This window comes from Danio rerio, chromosome 5 (assembly GCF_052040795.2).
Source record: "Danio rerio strain M-AB ecotype USA chromosome 5, GRCz13ab, whole genome shotgun sequence".
Lineage (NCBI taxonomy): Eukaryota > Metazoa > Chordata > Actinopteri > Cypriniformes > Danionidae > Danio > Danio rerio.
The window spans coordinates 2,552,501-2,572,202 of NC_141025.1; the positions used below are offsets into that span (position 1 = coordinate 2,552,501).

The 19,702-nt window shown below is 37.1% G+C and overlaps 1 protein-coding gene and 2 long non-coding RNA genes across 43 annotated transcripts in view; 1 reads left to right on the forward strand and 2 right to left on the reverse strand.

The window, feature by feature from the left end:
- The window catches only part of LOC147843774 (uncharacterized), a 321,977-nt gene that overhangs the window by 280,138 nt on the left and 22,137 nt on the right, over nt 1-19,702 (forward strand). The gene's annotated exons all lie outside the window — the stretch shown is intronic.
- The window catches only part of mcc (MCC regulator of WNT signaling pathway), a 164,152-nt gene that overhangs the window by 112,256 nt on the left and 32,194 nt on the right, over nt 1-19,702 (reverse strand). For 11 of the 41 annotated variants that reach the window (XM_087251105.1, XM_087251104.1, XM_087251103.1 and 8 more), the window contains exon 1: nt 12,357-12,616. In XM_087251105.1, the coding sequence (XP_087107231.1) occupies nt 12,357-12,413 (57 nt within the window). In that variant the 5' untranslated portion in view covers nt 12,414-12,616. 41 annotated transcript variants of the gene reach the window in all.
- LOC147843778 (uncharacterized) lies at nt 6,938-9,746 on the reverse strand. Its single transcript, XR_015490966.1, has 3 exons — nt 9,388-9,746; nt 7,867-9,132; nt 6,938-7,628 (listed from the first exon to the last, which is right to left on the reverse strand). It is a non-coding gene; the product is annotated as an uncharacterized LOC147843778 (long non-coding RNA).

Here is a 19,702-nt window from a genome sequence, read left to right on the forward strand (position 1 = left end):
TGTTTTGCGCGATTGAAGTGATTGATACGCGTATTGCACAAATCGCTCAAATTGGAAAACGTCAGCGGACATTAGCGGCGGTACCGGGTCCATGACGTCATCGAATTTCCCTTTTAAGATTTAAAGGGGTTAGCATTGCACCAGAGCCCCTTAAGTGGTTTTGTTTAAAACTGTCGAATCTATATTTTATGCACATATGCATCACTTTGGTTTTTAATGTACTGTACAAAACTTATTTACACTTAAATACACAGTATTTTGGATACCCGAGCTGGGTATTGAACATTGGTTCATTTTCATATGGTTCATATAAGACACATGTACAAGTTATAGCTCAAATGAAAGCTCTTGCCGGTGTTGATACGGTTCTAGCGTTCTCTTTACTGAATTATATTCACTTATCAATCAGTTAAGGAATGAATCGCGGTGTTTCCATGGTGGAGAAGTGAAAACAATACATTTATGATCAATAAGCAGCCCCAGATAGCACAGACAGCTGTCATCTCTTACCTTACGCTGTGCCCTTCAGGGCCATTCGTCCTCTGTTTTTGAGGAGATGTGCATAAGTAATCCTTTTATATGTCTGATGTGCTCCAAACACAGTGAATTATGTTTGATCAGACAACAGAATAGAGAAATATGAAAACAATGATCGCTCTCTGTGGCTTGTACAGCACCTCTCTTTAGTTGAAATACAATAACTTTTGCATAGATTATGGAGGAGACATTTTTCTTTTTTCCTATGATTACAGACATGTTCAGGAACCACCAAGATTAATTACAGCAAGCTAGACCACACAGAACCCAAAGAGGACACTTTCAAATCTGAGTTTATAAAAAAAAATACAAAAAGCGCCTCTTTTTTTTAGGTGTTTATTATAACAGACAACATATACAGATATTTTAAACACTTTCAATAGTGTTTTATGAAAATTCAAAGGGTTTTCTTTAAAATGATACCAAATTTTTGCATTTACACCTCTGCATGTGGATTTGGGAAGCTTTTAAATTTGGTTAGGCAAAATCCAGGCGGAAATCCCTAAAAAGCACTGGGGTTTAACCAATCATGAGCTTTTTCTTCTAGGGGAGTGATTATGACCTATTGCCTGTTGTTGGTGTCCCGGGGAAAGATCCTCCTGCCGACACCAGACAACAGTTGATCGAACTGGGCTAGGCTCAGTCTGAAGCACCACTGAAAGCTTCCATCATCCAGGGATAGTTTCTGGAAGGGTTAATGAAATCAGGGCTGGGAACACCTCTAAAGGATCTACTGGACACAGACACAGCTCCAAACGAATCGACGCTGTTTATCAACCTTCCTAAAGCACACAACCACAGCTACTCTCTCAATATAATCCCTGTTAGTCATTTTGCAACGAAGCTAGACTCACAGGGCAAACAGAAGCCCTGTGTCATGACTGTCTGAAACCACCAGATGGCACTGTGGTTCGCTGTGAACTCTGGTGGCGAACTACAGTTGCTACAAGTTCTACAAGTTCATACATGCCTCGTGCACACACCCGGAACCCACTTATACTGATTTGCAATGCACAGCTGTCTCTGTTTTCCTGTTGATTTCATGGACTATTTATTCACTCTTTAACCATTGTTTGTCACTGCGTCATTTGTCTTTCTTGTCTTCATAGCCTAGTAAGTCTTGTTTGGTTTCTTGTTTTGTTTGTTTATTTGTTACTTTGTACCTTGAATGTTTTGTCTTTCTGTTACTACACGATTATTAACACGATTATCATTATTAAACTGCAATTGGATCCTACACCTTTTTTTTTTCTCCGTCCCATCAACAAACCTTGACACCCTGCCCATGACGTGAATCCGCATCTATTGTCAAGCGAGTTTGACGCGCAAATGAAGCAGATTTGACGCACAAATAAAGCGAGTAAATTGTTCATGCATTTATTTATGCGTAAATATTGCATAACACAGAATTAGATGTCTCCAGAATGTGTCTGTAAAGTTTCAGCTTAAAATACGCAGCAGATTATTTACCACACAATGCAGAGTATCCCCATTTTAGGATCTGGTGCTTTAGAGACTCTGAAGCTGCTTTTGTTTCCTGTGTATTTAAATAAAAATGTATTTTTGATGATTGGGATGCAGTTCAACAGATGATTCATGGGAAAAATTATTATTATTTATTACAAGTTATTATTTGTTGCTTTTAAAACTGGGACCGATGACGAGACTTTTGAAGAAATCTGTTGTGCTTGTGATGAAGCTTTGATTAGTTTAAAGCTCTGAAAAATCAATTCTGATCAAAAATTGCACTTCTCTGCTCTCAAATTCACATGTCGTGTTGTGGGCTGAGTATCAGTGCGCAGTGGAGGTCTCTCCAGACACTGCAGGAGCACAGATCTTGTAAAATGATGATGAAGAGCGTCAGCATTTCTCTTATACAGTCCCCCGGAGCCCTGTTCTCCCAAATCCGACCGTCTCGACCCCACAGACGGCTGAAATCCTCCATCTAAAGAGCCGTCCTACAGCCCTGAACGCAGGCATTAAATCAGCATGAAGAGGCCAAGCAGAGATAAAAATAGACAGCAGCCTGTGCTTATCAAACAGTGCTCTTCTTCTGGCCGCCTGCCACCGCTTTCAGATAAAGAGAGCTCTGTTTCACGTCTGCTGACCGGAGGAGGCGATGCAGCAAAACAGTTCATATAAAGGGGAGCTATTATGCTAAAATCACGTTAATAAGGGGTTTAAACCCAGTTGTGTGGCAGCAGTGTGTGAATATCTCCAGCCTCTAATGATAAACATGTATTAATTGCATTTGTTATAGTCAAGACTTGATGAAGACACTTTGATTGACATTCTCCCTTTGCACGTGTCATCAGAGGGGGAAAGCCCCGCCCACTAGTAACCATCTCTCCCTCATTAGCACAGGACGTTAATCTTGCTTTTAAATCTGCCGCTATGCTGACACACAGGCATCTGTAGCTCCGCCCTTTTTTGAAAAGAGCACAATCTCGTTGGAATTTAAAGCGACAGTCAACAAAATGCCACAACAATTGGGTGAATTGGGACTGGATGGATGGATCGGGATTGAATGGACCAGGATTAATGAATGGATTGGGATTGGATGAATTGGGATTGGATGGATTGATTGGATGAATTGGGATTATAATTGAATGGAGATTGAATGTACTGGGATTGGGATTGAATGGATGGACTGGGATTGGTAGATCTATTGGGATTGGATAGAGGAATTGGGATTTAATGGATGGATTGGATGGATGGATGGATTGGGATCGGAAGAACTTGGATTTAATGGATGGATTGGGATTGGATGGATGAATTGGATGGATTGGGATTAGATGGATGTGTTGGGATTGGATGGACGAATGGATTGGGATAGGATGGATTGATGTTAGATGAATGGATCGGGTGAATTGGGATTGGACGGATTGATATTAGATGAATGGATTAAGATTGGATGTATTGAGATTGGATTAATGGATTGAGATTAGGAGATGTTGGATTGGATGGATGGATTAGGATTAGATGAATTGGGATTTAATGGACGGATTGGATGGATTGGGATTGAATGGATGGATGGATGGATGGATGGATTGGGATTGGATTGATTGGGATTGGATGAACTGGGATTTAATGGATGTATTGGATGGATTAGAATTGGATGGATGGATTGGGATTGGATTGGTTGGGTTTGGATGGATTGAGATTGGATGGATTGGGATTGGGATTTGAATTGAATGGAGATTGGATGGCGGGATTGGGGTTGAATGGATGGATTGGGATTGGATGGATTGGATGAAGATTTTATGGTTTGGGATTGAATGGATGGATGTATAGACGCTGAAACTTGTGAAGTCACTGCAGTTTTTAACCATACGAACTAAAATTTTAGGCCTGTGACTGTGTAAGCATTCAAGAGCAGGAGATTGTTTTATTTGTATCTTTAATAAACATTTATTTTGTAAAATTATTTTTACAATGAAGACTACACTGTGCTTTTTTACATTTGAATATTAAACTTACGTACCCGAATATTATTAGACTGCCCATAAAAAGCATAAAGCACCATCTATTTCACTTTTTCTTTGCTCTATTGTATTTATTTTATTTTATTTTGTGTGTGAATCATTCCAGTACAAAATCATCCCAGTCAATCTAGCTGAATGAATTACTTCTAAATACAGGGTTCTTACACTTTTTCCAACTTCAAATTCCAGCACTTTTCCAGCACTTTCAAGGTGCATTTATATGCTTTTCCAGCACCTAATAACCACGGTTAATTCTGTTTATTTATGCTGTATGTACTTTTACACATTTAAATCCATTATGCTATTTTAAAAAACACAATATGACATTTCAACTTCAATTGTTGAGTACTTCAGAGCATAGATTTATTGGGATAGTTCACCCAAAAATGATTAAAAATTAAATAAAATAAAAAGTTGTTATTGGATGAAGTATGTTTTTAAGTTTGGTCTTCTTTGGTCTTAAGTTTGGATATCTCAAAAAATGAGCTTACAGTCAGATTTTGTTTGGGTGTAGTACCAAACTTTCATGACCAGTTGTTATTTTTTACAGTCATTGGATTGACGTTTCAGGTGCAAAGATGCATTCTGGGTGAATGTCTCCTAAATACATATGAAGCTAATAGTGCTAAGACAATCTGAATTTGAATTGTGTTAATTTGAATTCTTAAAAACTTAAAACTTTATTTTTACATACCCAATATCTGCAGTCTTTGAATTCAGAACCCCAAAAAAATATGAAAAAAAAAAAAAGTTTAAAAATATGTCTATAAAAATCTGACTTAAAAAATTAGGTTGTCTTAAATTTCAATGTTCAATAATCAAGTTAAGAAATACAAATTCAAAACATTTCTAATAGGACATAATCAGTTTTATTAACTTACAGTTGTTAATAATTCAATTTAACACAATTCAAATTCAGATTGTTTTGGCTTATTATTAGCTCCGTAAATACGCGCATGCAATTAATATTTTGCAATGAAAACTGATCACACAACAACAATTTATGCACTCGCACATATGCTCCCAAATATATTTTGAGGTCACATAGATAAAATCGTGTGCATATGCAAACAAAACAGTCACAATTTCGAACCCTGCTAATTTAAATTCAAGCAGGTTCAAGCACTTTGTCTAAAATCCAAGCACTTTTCTAACCTTGAAAACACAATATTAAAAATCAAGCATTTTCCAGGATTTCCAGCACCCGTAAGAACCCTGTAAATAGGTTTGTTCATCTGTATGGTGAAATGATATTCACATCCCAATATACATCACAAAAAAACGTCCTATTTTTTTCTAATATCGTGCAGCAGCCCTATTCTGAAATGTGACTACTGTAGATATAGATGCTGAAACGATATATTGTGCAGCCTTACTGTCAAGGATTAGACTCATTACTGAAGATGCATCTCCAGCTGATTTCTACAAACTGAGGCATAATTGACAATCATTTCAGTTCCAATCAAACAGCACAGCATGCAGTAAACATTCATTTATGTGCTAAATCCCCAGAGACGCTCCTCAATGCTGCAAGTCTCCTCAATTCCAGACAATCCCAGATCAATGTGAGCGGATCAACATCTGTAAACATCCTTAAACACAAGCCTGTATTCCCTCGGCCATAAAACAGCGTTCCCTGACAAGCAGCAGCTGTTCGGAAAAGCACATTTGACATAAACACATGTCTGGCCAATTAAAACGTTACGCCAGCAGGTCCCAATCAAAGCTGCTCCCTATTAAGTGTGGCTTGTAAAGCGTTCGGTATCGGATCAAACAAGAGGGAGAGTAAGACAAGACTTCATTACATGCCTAAAAACAGCAGATCATAAAACACACGACAAGACATTACAAGCACATGCTGGAAAACGTCTTCAGCTCAAGAAATCTATAATATTGTACACTCAAGATATATTTAGGCCCTACAAATAAGATGTATGTATTCCATATGCATATTAAGAAATCTGTAAGACTGTGCACTCAAATAAATAAGTTGGCCTCACAATATTGCATATACAATTTCCATTCATTTGGATTAAATACTTTTAATTGCATCCAAAATAAAAGTTTGTTTTGATATAATTTGTATGTGTGCTGTATACAGGGTGAGCCATTTTTATGGATACACCTTAATTAAATGGGAATGGTTGGTGATATTAGCGTCCTGTTTGTGGCACATTAGTATATGTGAGGGGGCAAACTTTTCAAGATGGGTGGTGGCCATGGAGGCCATTTTGAAGTCGGCCATCTTGGATCCAACTTTTGTTTTTTTTCAATAGGAAGAGGGTCATGTGACACATCAAATTTATTGGGAATTTCACAAGAAAAACGGCGGTGTGTTTGCTTTAACTTTATTCTTTCATGAGTTATTTAAAAGTTTCTGACCACTTATAAAATGTGTTCAATGTGCTGCCCATTGTGTTGGATTGTCAATGCAAGCCTCTTCTCCGACTCTTCACACACTGATAGCAACACCACAGGAGAAATGCCAGCACAGGCTTCCAGTATGCGTCGTTTCAGGTGCTGCACATCTTGTATCTTCACACCACAGACAAATCTACAAGAAGAGGTGATACACCCAAGAAGTGCTAATTATACAAATAGTTTAAGAGTTTTTCTACAGGTGGTTTGTCAAGCCCACTCACCTGTGTGAAGCAGACTTCATGCACAATGTTTTTTTTTGTGCAGAACTGGTGCAAATGTCAGAGAGATGAATGTATGTAGCTACTGCATGTTCTGTGACGGTTGGTCTAATTTATGGTGTAGTACTGATCATGTTACTTTGCTTTAAAAGGTAAATCTTCCTTTGAACAGCTGAAGTGTTATCTGCTTTTTCAGTGTAAAGAAGGTACAGTACAGTTTACAAAAGAATACTTAACTTTTTTAAGTATTCATTCATTCATTCATTCATTCATTTTCTCGTCGGCTTAGGGCTGATTTATATACGCCGGTGTTTGACGCAGAAGTATAAATCAGCCTTTAGTCCCTTTATTAATCTGGGGTCGCCACAGTGGAATGAACCACCAATTTTTTCTAAGTATATTTTTGTAAATCATCATCAGGCAGAATATTATTTTTGAATGTTTTTTTGTAATATATGAAAAGTTTTATTTAGAAAAGAGTACTTTTATTATGTTTTTGTAAGCATATTTTTGTAAATCATTAATTTTTAATTTACTTCATACCTGTATTACTATTACTTTATTAGTATTAATATTTTAACTAATAAGTGAAGATATTTTAAAAAGCTTTTAATCATTTTATTGTTGGAAAATTTTGAAACTTTAAAAATGTTCATAGTAAAATATTGTGAAAATACTATTGAATAAGCTCAATGAAACGTAAACAGTTTTTTAGTTTGGTTAAACATTATATCAATTTTAGAATAGTTGAACTTACATAACTACATAGATTAAAGCTAAATAATGAATTTTACATTGATTAAACTAAACAACATTACATTACCTTTATGCAACTTAAGTTCACTAAAATAAATATTCTTTCTTTAAAGGTAACCTAACTCTGTAATGTGGAATCAGTGGACATAAAGTTAATTAACGTCAACTAGGGTTGGGCCGAAAGACGATGCCATCGTCCATCGCCGATAAACTACGCATCGATGAATTGGCTCTTCAGTGTTTGAACTCTCAGTAATGATTAAATCACACTGAACTGAGCTAAACTGAACTGAACTGAACTTAAACACTAAAACCTGAACCACACTGTTCCAGTTACTGAACCACACTGTTCCAGTTACTATGACCATTTATGTGAAGCTGCTTTGACACAATCTACATTGTAAAAGCGCTATACAAATAAAGCTGAATTGAATTGAATTGAATTAAACTTTACAATGCTCAGCCGATCCATCGCCCCACCCCACATTTAAATTGATATGTAACTTATTATTTGCATGTCATCTTAATAGCAATAAGAGTCTTTTCATGAGCTGTGTTACATTTTACATATAGCTGCCGCTTGCACGGCTGACAGACTCGTGCGGATTAAATGAAGGATTATACAGCACCTCTCACGCTTAAAATGTGTAGACTCAGTGGCAAACGCTGTTACCTGCAAACCCCGTCCCACAGACTTTACAGTGAATGGCTTTAGTCATTTTTATAGCGGACTTTAAACACTGGAAGTCTTTTATCCACTCTTGGTAAAGGGTGGAGTAACATTCAGCAGATGATCAATAATAAGATGTGCCATTATTAGTAACTGTAGGTGGTTTCTAAAACTAAATCTGCCAGTGTTATTGTCATTCTCTCTACTTCAGCTTCTGTAGCTCCTGTCATCTGAAGGCAGAAGGTGTTGACTGAGTGATTGACAGCTGATATTAACCAATCATTTGCGTTCAGTTAGAGCAGTGGGCCAATAAGAGGAGCACAAAGGCGGGGCAAGCATTGCAGGCTTTCTTTACTTCAGCAAGTTCACATAACAACTGTTTACTCTGCTCCTGTTTGGCGTTTTTAGGTGCAAAGATGCATTCTGCATAAATGTCGCCTGAATCCGCGCACACGGTGACGATTTAGCTGTGAAAACGATGAAAATGTATGCACAAATGCTTCCTAATATACTTTAAGGTGGCATAGATAAAATTTCGGGTGCATATGCGACCAAAACAGTCAAACCCTAGCATCTTTACTTGTTATTATTTCCTCATAATAGTATTAATATAATAATGAACTTATCATCAATTACAATACAAATTACAGTGAACTCCAAATAAACTCTCGTCTCCTCCACCAGCTGTGAAAAAAGCCATTATAAAGACACGGATCACTGCCTATTCATGCCAGAGTCCCGCAGAGAAAAAGTGATTGACTGGTAGTCATGTGTGTGTAACTTTATTTATTTATGTTTGGTTATGTGTAAAGCAAAGGCCATGTGGGTCAGGTAGTGAAAACGATAGGATACAATGAATTAATTCGTTATGAATTAATTGATATTTAACAACCACCCACACCCCCTGCCTACGACTTTGATGCCATCGTCCATCGCAATGTTTCACATTAGACATTATACAATGCCAAATTGGTCAACATCGCCCAACCCTAACGCCCACATATCATTTGAGTGTATTTCAGCAGTTTAGAGACATAACAAGTGTCTAAACACAAATCAATCAACAGCCAGCCTAAAAAATGGGTAGAATAGCCAGATCAGCTCAATAGTACTGCACTCAACATTGATTTCTGCTGCTTGTTCAAGCTACATATAAAAGGAGCCAAAGCAACACAATTCAAGAGCTTTTGAAGGGGACAACTTATTTGTGTTATGTTCAAACCACTTAAATTTGTCAAAGGTGTCAAACACAACAAGTGTCTAAACACAAATCAAAACAACAGCCATTTAGAGACATAACAAGGGTCTAAATACAGATCAAAACAACAGACAACCTCAATGACAAACACAAAGTCCCGCTTTCTATTATTTCAAAGTAAAGCAAAGACCATGTGGGTCAGGTAGTGAAAACGGCAGGCTACAATTAATTAATTCGTTATGAATTTATTGATATTTAACAACCACCCACACCCCTTGCCTGCAACGACGATGCCATCCGTCCATCACGATGCTTCACATTAGACATCATACAATGCCAAATTGGTCAACATCGCCCAACCCTAACGCCAACATATCATTTTTTGAGTGTATTTCAGCAGTTTAGAGACATAACAAGTGTCCAAATACAAATCAATCAACAGCCAGCCTAAAAAATGGGTAGAATAGCCAGATCAGCTCAATAGTACTGCACTCAACATTGATTTCTGCTGCTTGTTCAAGCTACATATAAAATGAGCCGAACTAACACAATTCAAGAGCTTTTGGAGGGGACAACTTATTTGTGTTATGTTCAAGCCACTTCAATTTGTCAAACACAACAAGTGTCTAAACACAAATCAAAACAACAGCCATCCTCAATGACCTTACAACGTCAGGGATGTTAGGAATAACTCTGAAATAGCCAGTTCAGCTCAACAGTAAAGGCACATAACTTTGGTTTCAATCAACTTTTTCCATTTCATGTACAATCTGACATCTGTCTCCTTTAAAATAAGCTGATATTTCATCAATTTAGAGAAATAACAAGGGTCTAAATATAGATCAAAACAACAGACAACCTCAATAACAAACACAAAGTCCCGCTTTCTATCATCTCAAAGTAAAGCAAAGACCATGTGGGTCAGGTAGTGAAAACGGCAGGCTACAATTAATTAATTCGTTATGAATTTATTGATATTTAACAACCACCCCCATCCCCCGCCTACGACGACGATGCCATCGTCCATCACGATGCTTCACATTAGACATCATACAATGCCAAATTGGTCAACATCACCCAACCCTAATGCCAACATATTAGGGATGGGAAGATTAACCGATATGTATCGATATGCGGTCATGCGCGTGCACGATGCGAGTGCATCGGTAGAGAAGCAGAGGATGAATGAAATTTTGGAAGCAAATCGAGATGCATCGGTTTTTGCGAGATACAGCTTATATTTTTAATATAGAATGTATTTTTTATTTATTAACAAGTGTTGTCAACCTGTTTTTGGCGCATAATTTAATCAACCTACATAAAGTATGCCTTAGCAACGGACTTGCGGATGTGTACACTTACACTACAACTCAGTGTATCAGGTGTGCGGATGAAGCTAGTGGTGCGCCCTCAGAAAGTGCGAGAAGCAAAACAAACATTTTATTCCTCACTGAGTTCTAAATCTAAAGTATGTCAACATTATGGATTTAAGGATGGACGACATGACAGGACAGATGCAATTTGCAAAATGTGCCGCGCATCTGTAAAATACACAGGCAGTACGACTAATCTGAAATCTCACTTGAAGCAGCGACACGGTGTTGTTGTGGAAGCATCTTCCAGTGTTCCTGCATCCCCGGCTTCCTGCTCTGCTTCAACTGTAGCTACCAGCTCCAAAAGTGGTGAGAAAAGCATTGCAAGTTTTCTCCATGCGCAACAGTTCTGCTCGCTCTACGCCAATAACGGATGTTATTGCATTGTTCATCGGCAAAGATATTCAGCCTAGTGTCACGGAGAACGAAGGTTTTAAACACCTCCTCCTGTTAATTTTTATTTATTTATATTTTTATTAGCCTGTTGTTTACAGTGACAGTGATGTTTGAAAGCAGCATAACACTGCTAGTTCACCACCTTAAGTTTTGAATATTCAGTGGCAAAATATATCTTTGTAAAACTTGTTTTCATAGTTGAAAAGTTAAATCACAATTCTTGTTGTGCAATGCTCAACCTTTATGTTGAAAGAGTGCAAATATATATATTTTAATATATATTGCACTTATACATTCTGTTTATCTTGAAAATACTTCAATAATATGTGCTATATGTTCTAAAATGGCCCTCTACTGTAAACTGACACTCTGGCTCTGAGAGAAAAGCCAGTTTGTAAAAAAAGTCTTGGTTTTGCTTGGTTTATAAATAATCAAACTCATTCAATGGCACAGCATCCTCTTTCACATCATCTCATAAACTTGATCTAATAAGTTAGTGCTGAATTATCGTATCGTATCGTGATATGGGTGTGAATCGTATCGTGTTGCATCGCAATATGTCACAAATGTATCGCTAATATATCGGATCGTATTCTTTGTATCGAGATGCGTATCGGATCGGCATTATAGCTTAGATGCCCAACCCTAAAACTTATCAGTTTTTGAGTGTATTTCAGCAGTTTAGAGACATAACAAGTGTCTAAATACAAATCAAAACAACAGCCATCCTCAATGACATTACAACGTCAGGGATGTTAGGAATAACTCTGAATTAGCCAGTTCAGCTCAACAGTAAAGGCACATTACTTTAGTTTCAATCAACTTTTTCCATTTCATGTACAATCTGACATCTGTCTCCTTTAAAATAAGCTGATATTTCATAAAACAAGGGTCTAAATACAGATCAAAACAACAGACAACCTCAATGACAAACACAAAGTCCCGCTTTCTATTATTTCAATGTCAGGCACTGTGCTATAATGTTTGCTGCTTGTTCACAATACTTATTTAAAACCAGCTGAATCAACACAAGTCAAGAGCTGTTTTGTGAGAACTTATTTGCATAATGTTCAATCCACTTAAATTTGTGTCAAGTGTCAAACATAACAAGTGTCTAAAGACAACAGCCAACCTCAATGACAAACGCTGACTTTGAAGTCTCAGTATCTTATAATTACAATGTCAGGGGTGTTAGGAATATTTCTGAAACGGTCAGTTCAGCTCAACAGAATGTGCTGGTAAATCTCACACACACACACACACACACACACACACACACACACACACAGGAACTCGTCTCACCTCGCTCCCCTCGGCCGCCGCTTCTCTGCCTGCGTTTACAGCCACTCCAGAGTTCATGGTCTGTAAATTCAGACACACACGGCTGCGCGCTCAGGCTCCTGCGGCTTCAGTAATCCACACACACCGCCAACAGCTCATCCTCCAGCCCTGCAGTATATTCCCAACGCAATCCCAGCGGAAAAAACACACACGAGACGCGATTAAATCCACACACCGCAGCGCAGCACCGATCCGCACACACAGACATCCAGCCGGAGACTGAGCAGGAGAGAGAGAGAGAGCGGGGGAGAGAGAGAGAGAGAGAGAGAGAGAGAGTGAGAGTGAGAGAGTGAAAGAGAGACTTGTATGCATGCACACACACACACACACACACACACACTGTACATATACACATATACATACACATATACATACACACATATATGAGCAATTTTCAGCATTATAGACGACATTTGCAGTAAGAAATCTAAACATAAACGCACAGAGAAAGTATATGTTAACATTCATCTGTAACTATAATCTGTAAACAAGTTTTGTACTTTAAATGAGCAAAATAAAGGTGCGTTATGGTTGTGACCAAAAAAACCCTGTGAGAGTGCAGTATACAACATTCCTTGAAGAAATTCTGTCAATTAAACTGCAAAAACCAACTATGCTCATCACAAGGAGAAAAGTTGGAGCACTATAGAACAAAAATGAAAGGTTTTATTTTATGTAATGTTTCTGCATTAATGAGGAAAAAGTGTTGTTGTGGAAGTGACACCTCTGCATTATGCATGTGACAGATGTAAAATTGCCATGGGTGTGACTTTGGTAAATCAAATAAAATTGTTTAAAAACACTGACAGAGACATTTTTGAGTATTTCTAAAGCGCTGTAAAACACTTGCTTACAGAACACCTAAAAACGGCATCGGTATTTTGGTAAAAATATTTTTTTTTCATGGCAGTTGACATTTGCATGGAATTTCTCATATATATATATATATATATATATATATATATATATATACAGTGCATGCGGATTAAATTCATCAAGGATTAAATTGATTTGTTTCCTCAACATTCTACACACAATACCCCACAATGACAATGTGAAAAAAGAGATTTGGTAATTGTTGCATGCTTGTGTAACATAAATGCGATCCCAACTTGTAATACTGCGCTCACAACAACTGTCACTGAAATAATGCCAAAGGTAGTTGGTAGACCTGTCTGCCGCCACAGCTGGAAAAAATCCTAGAGGAAACACAGTATGTATATGTGTGTGTGTGTGTGTGTGTTTGTGTGTACATACATACATACATACACACATACATACACACATACACACACGTACACTAACACACACATACACACACACACACACACACACACACACACACACACACACATACATACATGCATGCATACATACATATATATATATACACACACACTTACACACACACATACATACATGCATGCATACACACACACACGTTTTTTTTTGTGTAAAGCTTATAAATGCTTTGGTAATACATTTGTAGCGACAGTAATTTTTGAGTTAGTGAGAGAGTGAGTGAGTGAGAGAGAGAGAGAGAAAAAAAATATATATATATATATATATGTATATATATATATATATATATATATGAATGCATATTTGTATTTATTTGATTATTCATTCAATTTAGCTTTTTTTTTCATTTGTAAATGTTATGTATTCATGTAAACTTATTTATTTTAACCTAAGTATGTATTTAAGTGTAAATTATGTATGCACTGCCTTATTTGAAAATATTATAATTTCACTTCAGACTTTTTGTAAAATAGTGGAGTGTCAGGGCAATACTGGCAATAGTCATGTCAATACAGCTTATTTGAATAAAACTACCTACTTCTATCAATATGTTGTATGCATCATATGCTTATTGTTATTGATTTGGCAACAAAGTGCTTTACATAAAGAACCAAGCATGAGAAAATAAAAACAACAAAGAATAAAAATTACTAGAGAAATATTTTTTTGGAATTTTTAAAAAAATTTTCATACTAATAAAGAACTGAATATAATAAAATTGTGAAATATCTATTTTAAATTATACATTTATAATTGATTTACCATTATTGTTAATTATTATTATTATTAGTCTAAACTGACAACATTTTACATCCATATTGTCATATTATAAAAGCTAAAACAACCAAATACACAGAACCAAGCAAGTTAAGAGAGTCGTTATACTTATAGATAAGAATAGGAACAACTGTTATGATGCTTTTGCTCCTTTTTTGGAGTTGATAAGCTTCAGACTGCATCAGAGCAGCACAAACATTCTGCTAAACATCTCCTTCTGTGCTCCACAGAGTAAAATACGAGTAATTCAAGCTTCTGTATAACCTAACAGTGCATAAATTTCGACATTAATGCATTAAATTACGACATAATAATCATAATAATTGCATTATTATACCGATTGTATTTTAGCGCACTGTGCCTTTAACACAGAGCATCTGATGCTCTATTTGTGCTCATTGCTAGGGCTGGATGAGCTCCAGAAGTTTCTCCGCCGGCTCTTAAGTGGATTATATCCCCTTCTTGGCACAGACGGCGTGTAACAGACTTAATTATACGTGTGTGTCATTGTGCTCATCAAACAGTCCATCAGAATCAATGAAAAACAAACCGTATCAATCGCACAGCACGATTAGAGCCCATTACAGTCCTGAAGTCTGAACCGGGGGTCTCATCATATCACATGACCAGTTTTAATGCTTAAAAGGAGTTCAGTGACATCAGTTTAAAACCAATTTAATGTAAGTTAAATAAAGAGACGTGTTTCTCTGCTTTATTTGAAGATTTTGTTGACTGAGAACAGGATATGAGTGAATGCTATGACTCCAGTGTGTACAATTATTATGAATATACTGCATTTCCAAGGTGTAACAGCCATTATCTATTTGCCATTATCACTTATTACCCTATTGATTATCATATAATTGTTCTTTACATAAAGAGGTCTTTCTAATATTATGTGCATTTATGACTGCTGAATTAAACAGCTCCCCCTAGTGAAGCCGTCAAGAGGATCATTTCATCTAAAATCAAAGTCGAGTCATTGTTTGACATTAGTTAGATCTGCATTCACATTCAGAGATTAGGGCCGCACAATATATGGTTTGAACATTGATATTGCAACATGTGCATCGGCAATAGACACAAACCACAGGATCTGCAATGTTGAGGCAGGAATATGTGGACCAGTGTTTGTTTTTATGGCCAGTGATTGTGTAAGCATCTAAAGCATTCATGCACAAAAAATATGTTTCCAACTTTAAGGAGTAATTATATATTTAAGTATATATGCACACAATGAAAACTACGCTGTTATATTACATTTGATTATTCAATTTGTGTACCTGAATACTGCTATTATGTCTCAAAAAGAAAACAATTTCTACCATTACTCTACTGATTTTACTAGGACTTCATTCATTCAATCATTTTCTTTTCTGCTTAGTCCCTTTATTAACCCGGGGTCGCCACAGCAGAATGAACCGCCAACTCATCCAGCATATGTTTTATGCAGTGGATGCCCTTCCAGCTGCAACCCATCACTGGGAAACACCCATACACTTCCATTGACAACATACACTACAGACAATTTAGCTCACCCAATTCCCCTATTGCGCATGTATTTGGACTTGTGAAGGAAACCAGAGCACCCGGAGGAAACCCACACCAACACGGGGAGAACATGCAGACTCCACACAGACACAACAACTGACCCAGCCAAGGCTCAAACCAGTGACCTTCTTGCTGTGAGGTGAGAGGGCTACCCACTGTGCTGCCCTTTATAAATACTTGTGCACTCGACAAAATCATCCAAATCAATGTAAATTTATGCAAATTATTATGCAAATACAGCTATTTAATTCAAAAGATATTGAATATTGCAATATACACTCATCTGCCACTTTATTAGGTACACCTAACTAGTACCGGGTTGGACCGCCTTCTGCCTTCAGAACTGCCTTAATCCTTCATGACATAGAATCAACAAGCTACTGGAAATATTCCTCAGAGATTTTGCTCCATATTGTCATGATAGCATCACACAGTTGCTGCAGATTTGTCGGCTGCACGTCCATGATGCCAATCTCCCGTTCCTAAACATCCCAAAGCTGCTCTATTGGATTGAGTTCTGGTGACTGTGGAGGCCATTTGAGTACAGTGAACTCATTGTCATGTTCAAGAAACCAGTCTGAGATGATTGAGCTTTATGACATGCTGCGTTATCCTGCTGGAAGTAGCCATCAGAAGATGGAGACACTGTGGTCCTAAACAACAACCATGTCACGTTCAAAGTCACTTAAATCCCTTTTCATCCACATTCTGATGCTCACTTTAAACTGCAGCAGATCGTCTTGACCATGTCTACATGCCTAAATACATTGAGTTGCTGCCATGTGATTGACTGACTAGAAATTAGATTTAACAAGCAGTTGGACAGGTGTACCTAATAAAGTGGCCGGTGAGTGTATAATCGCATAAAAATAATATATCGCAATTGAGTTTTTTCCAATATCGTGCAACCCTATCCGGGATTGTCATTATTGACCAAAATTATTCATACCCCTGGCAAATTCTGACTTAAAGTTGATTGACTTAAAGGCTTCTCCCAAAAGATAAAAAGATGATGTGCAAGAGGCATCATTATGGACAAAAAAAGTATTTCTCAACTTCTATTTTACATTTGAATAAAACATTAGGTCAGAATTTGCCAGAGGTATGAATAATTTTGGACTTTACTGTAAAAATAAAAAATAAAAAATTATATATATATTTACAGTAAAGTCCAAAATTATTATATATATATATATATATATATATATATATATATATATATATATATATATATATATATATATATATATATATATATACAAATATATAGTAAAATATTTTTAATATTTTAAAGGTAAATGTTATTTTATTATAATAATAATATTATTATTACAATTATTATTAAGCTAAATACTTGAAACCTAAAAGCTACATTCATTAGTTTTCCTTTGGCTTAGTCTCTTTATCAGAAACTATAATTTCTAAGATTCAACACATCTTTATTTCCTTTATTTAGCCAGGAGATCACATTGAGACAGTACTGTCCCTTTTCAAGTGAGACCTGGTCAATAAGGCAGGTTTCACATAAAAATCACAAAAACAAAACCACAAAATTACAAAATCACCGTTCATAAAAACATCAGATCATAACAAAACAATTACAAGTGTTCTTTAAGATGTCGTACAGAAAATGTTTAAAAGTACTCAGAGTCAGAAGTGTGTCAAGATCGAGCTGATTTTGCAGGTCAATCCAAGCCATGGGAGCATAAAAGGAAAAAGCACGGACAAAACGACTGTTAAACGAAAACATGAACCAGATCTAGCGTACTGGTTAAAGTTATCGGATGATAATTTACCTAAGAGAGCCTTTAAAATAAATAAGTACAGATGAGCAGAGCAAAGATGGTTAATGCTCTGCTATAAGATGGCGACAGAGACCGCATGATAAGTTCTAAGGGACAAAAACTGTGTACATTTCAAACTACAGCTGATCAAATCATTATTAAACAGGTAAGTGACTGTCTAAGTCGATCTCTGTCTTGTGTATGTTGTAGTGCTGTATTTATACCATAGTAATCTGCTAGTGTTTGCTTTGCTTTGGCTTTTTTGGGGTTAATTACTGTGATCTCCTGATTACAACAGAGAGATACTGGGAAATCTCTGTAGACTGATGGCATTTCATGCTGTTTAGCCTTATAATCTTAAAATGTGATGAAGATCAGCTGTTTTGTCTTCACTTTAGACATTACGCTAGAGAATCACTCAAACACTAGCTCTACAGTGACGGTGGTGAATGAGCAGCGGTTTCCGCTGTTCTGACGTCAGCTGCTGATGTGAATGAATGGCGGAAGACAGAAGTTCCTCATACAAAAGAGTTTTGAGACTCTCTGTGTTTGATTTTCTTTTTTATACACACGAATATGTTGTTGAACTGTTGTATAAATGCAATATCACACAAGTAGCAGTGCCATGTGGCTGTATATCAGCATTGGGGGGACACTATGCCCCCTTTACACTAATGCGTTTTAGTTTGAAAACGTATAAGTTTTGCTACGGTTACGCCATCCGTCCACACTACGTTGGAGTTTTCGCGCACCGAAAACGGAGCGTTTTGGAAACGCTGGAGAGGCCGTTTTCATTCTGAAGCGCTGCTGCTCCGTCTCAGTGTGGATGAGGGAAAACGGAGACATCTGGAAACGGAGGCGGGGCTGCTGAGATTCGCTACCTTATTGGGGCTTTTGCGTCGTGGCGTATCCTTCCCTTATTCGTCAAGCCCCTATCACATGACTATAACACATGGCTTTAACGCTACCGGATACAGCAGACCAGCTTCACTGTAAACAACAACATGGACACAGAAATGGGAGCGTTGTTTGCACTGTTGTCTGTTTTAGATGCCATTGTGCAGTTATTCATTTGTTACGTTTAGTAACAACTCAACCTCGTCGTCTGTCCACAAAAATATCTCTCTTGCTTTCTTTGCCATCGCGTTCATTGTTCAACCGGCGTTTGTTGACTAACAATAACCAAATGCCGAGCGAGACACATGCTTCCTGTTTATACTAGAACGCGCATGCCCAGAGTGCGCGCATGGTCACGTGATATACGTTTTTGGTGGCGTAGTGTGGACGGAGATATGTTCAGAAACACTAGTGAGGACGCGGATCGTTTTTGATCTAAAACGCCGTTTTAAAACTAAAACACACTAGTGTAAACGGAGCCTAAGAGCCAACGCACTCCTCCAACCAGTGCCGATATACAGCCACATCGCACTGCTACGAGTGTTATATTGCTCATTTATAGCTATATTTACACAATCAGATTCATCACAAAGACTCTCTGGCATTTTTGGTTTTTGGAAACAAGTGAAGGAGAAAAGAGAATAGATCAGAAATGAGCTGCTGTGGGAGAGAAACAGACACACACACACGCCCTGAACATCCAAACACAAAAATACACTGATGAATAATTCAACATTTACTCAACAGTGTCAGCAAAAACAACTCAGCACTATCACACACATTCGGTTTCATCTTCAGCTCATTCTTCTGAGATCTATTTAATATTTTTCAATTTTAAAAACCACCTGACTGACAATATTAAAGGGTCACGAAACACCAGAACACATGTTTTGAGCTGTCGACTGTTTTGCTATAAACACTATTAGGACACATATATCTCACTAAAAAGTGAAAATTAGTTGTTTTTGCGCTATTTTAAGCAAATTCGTTCCTCTG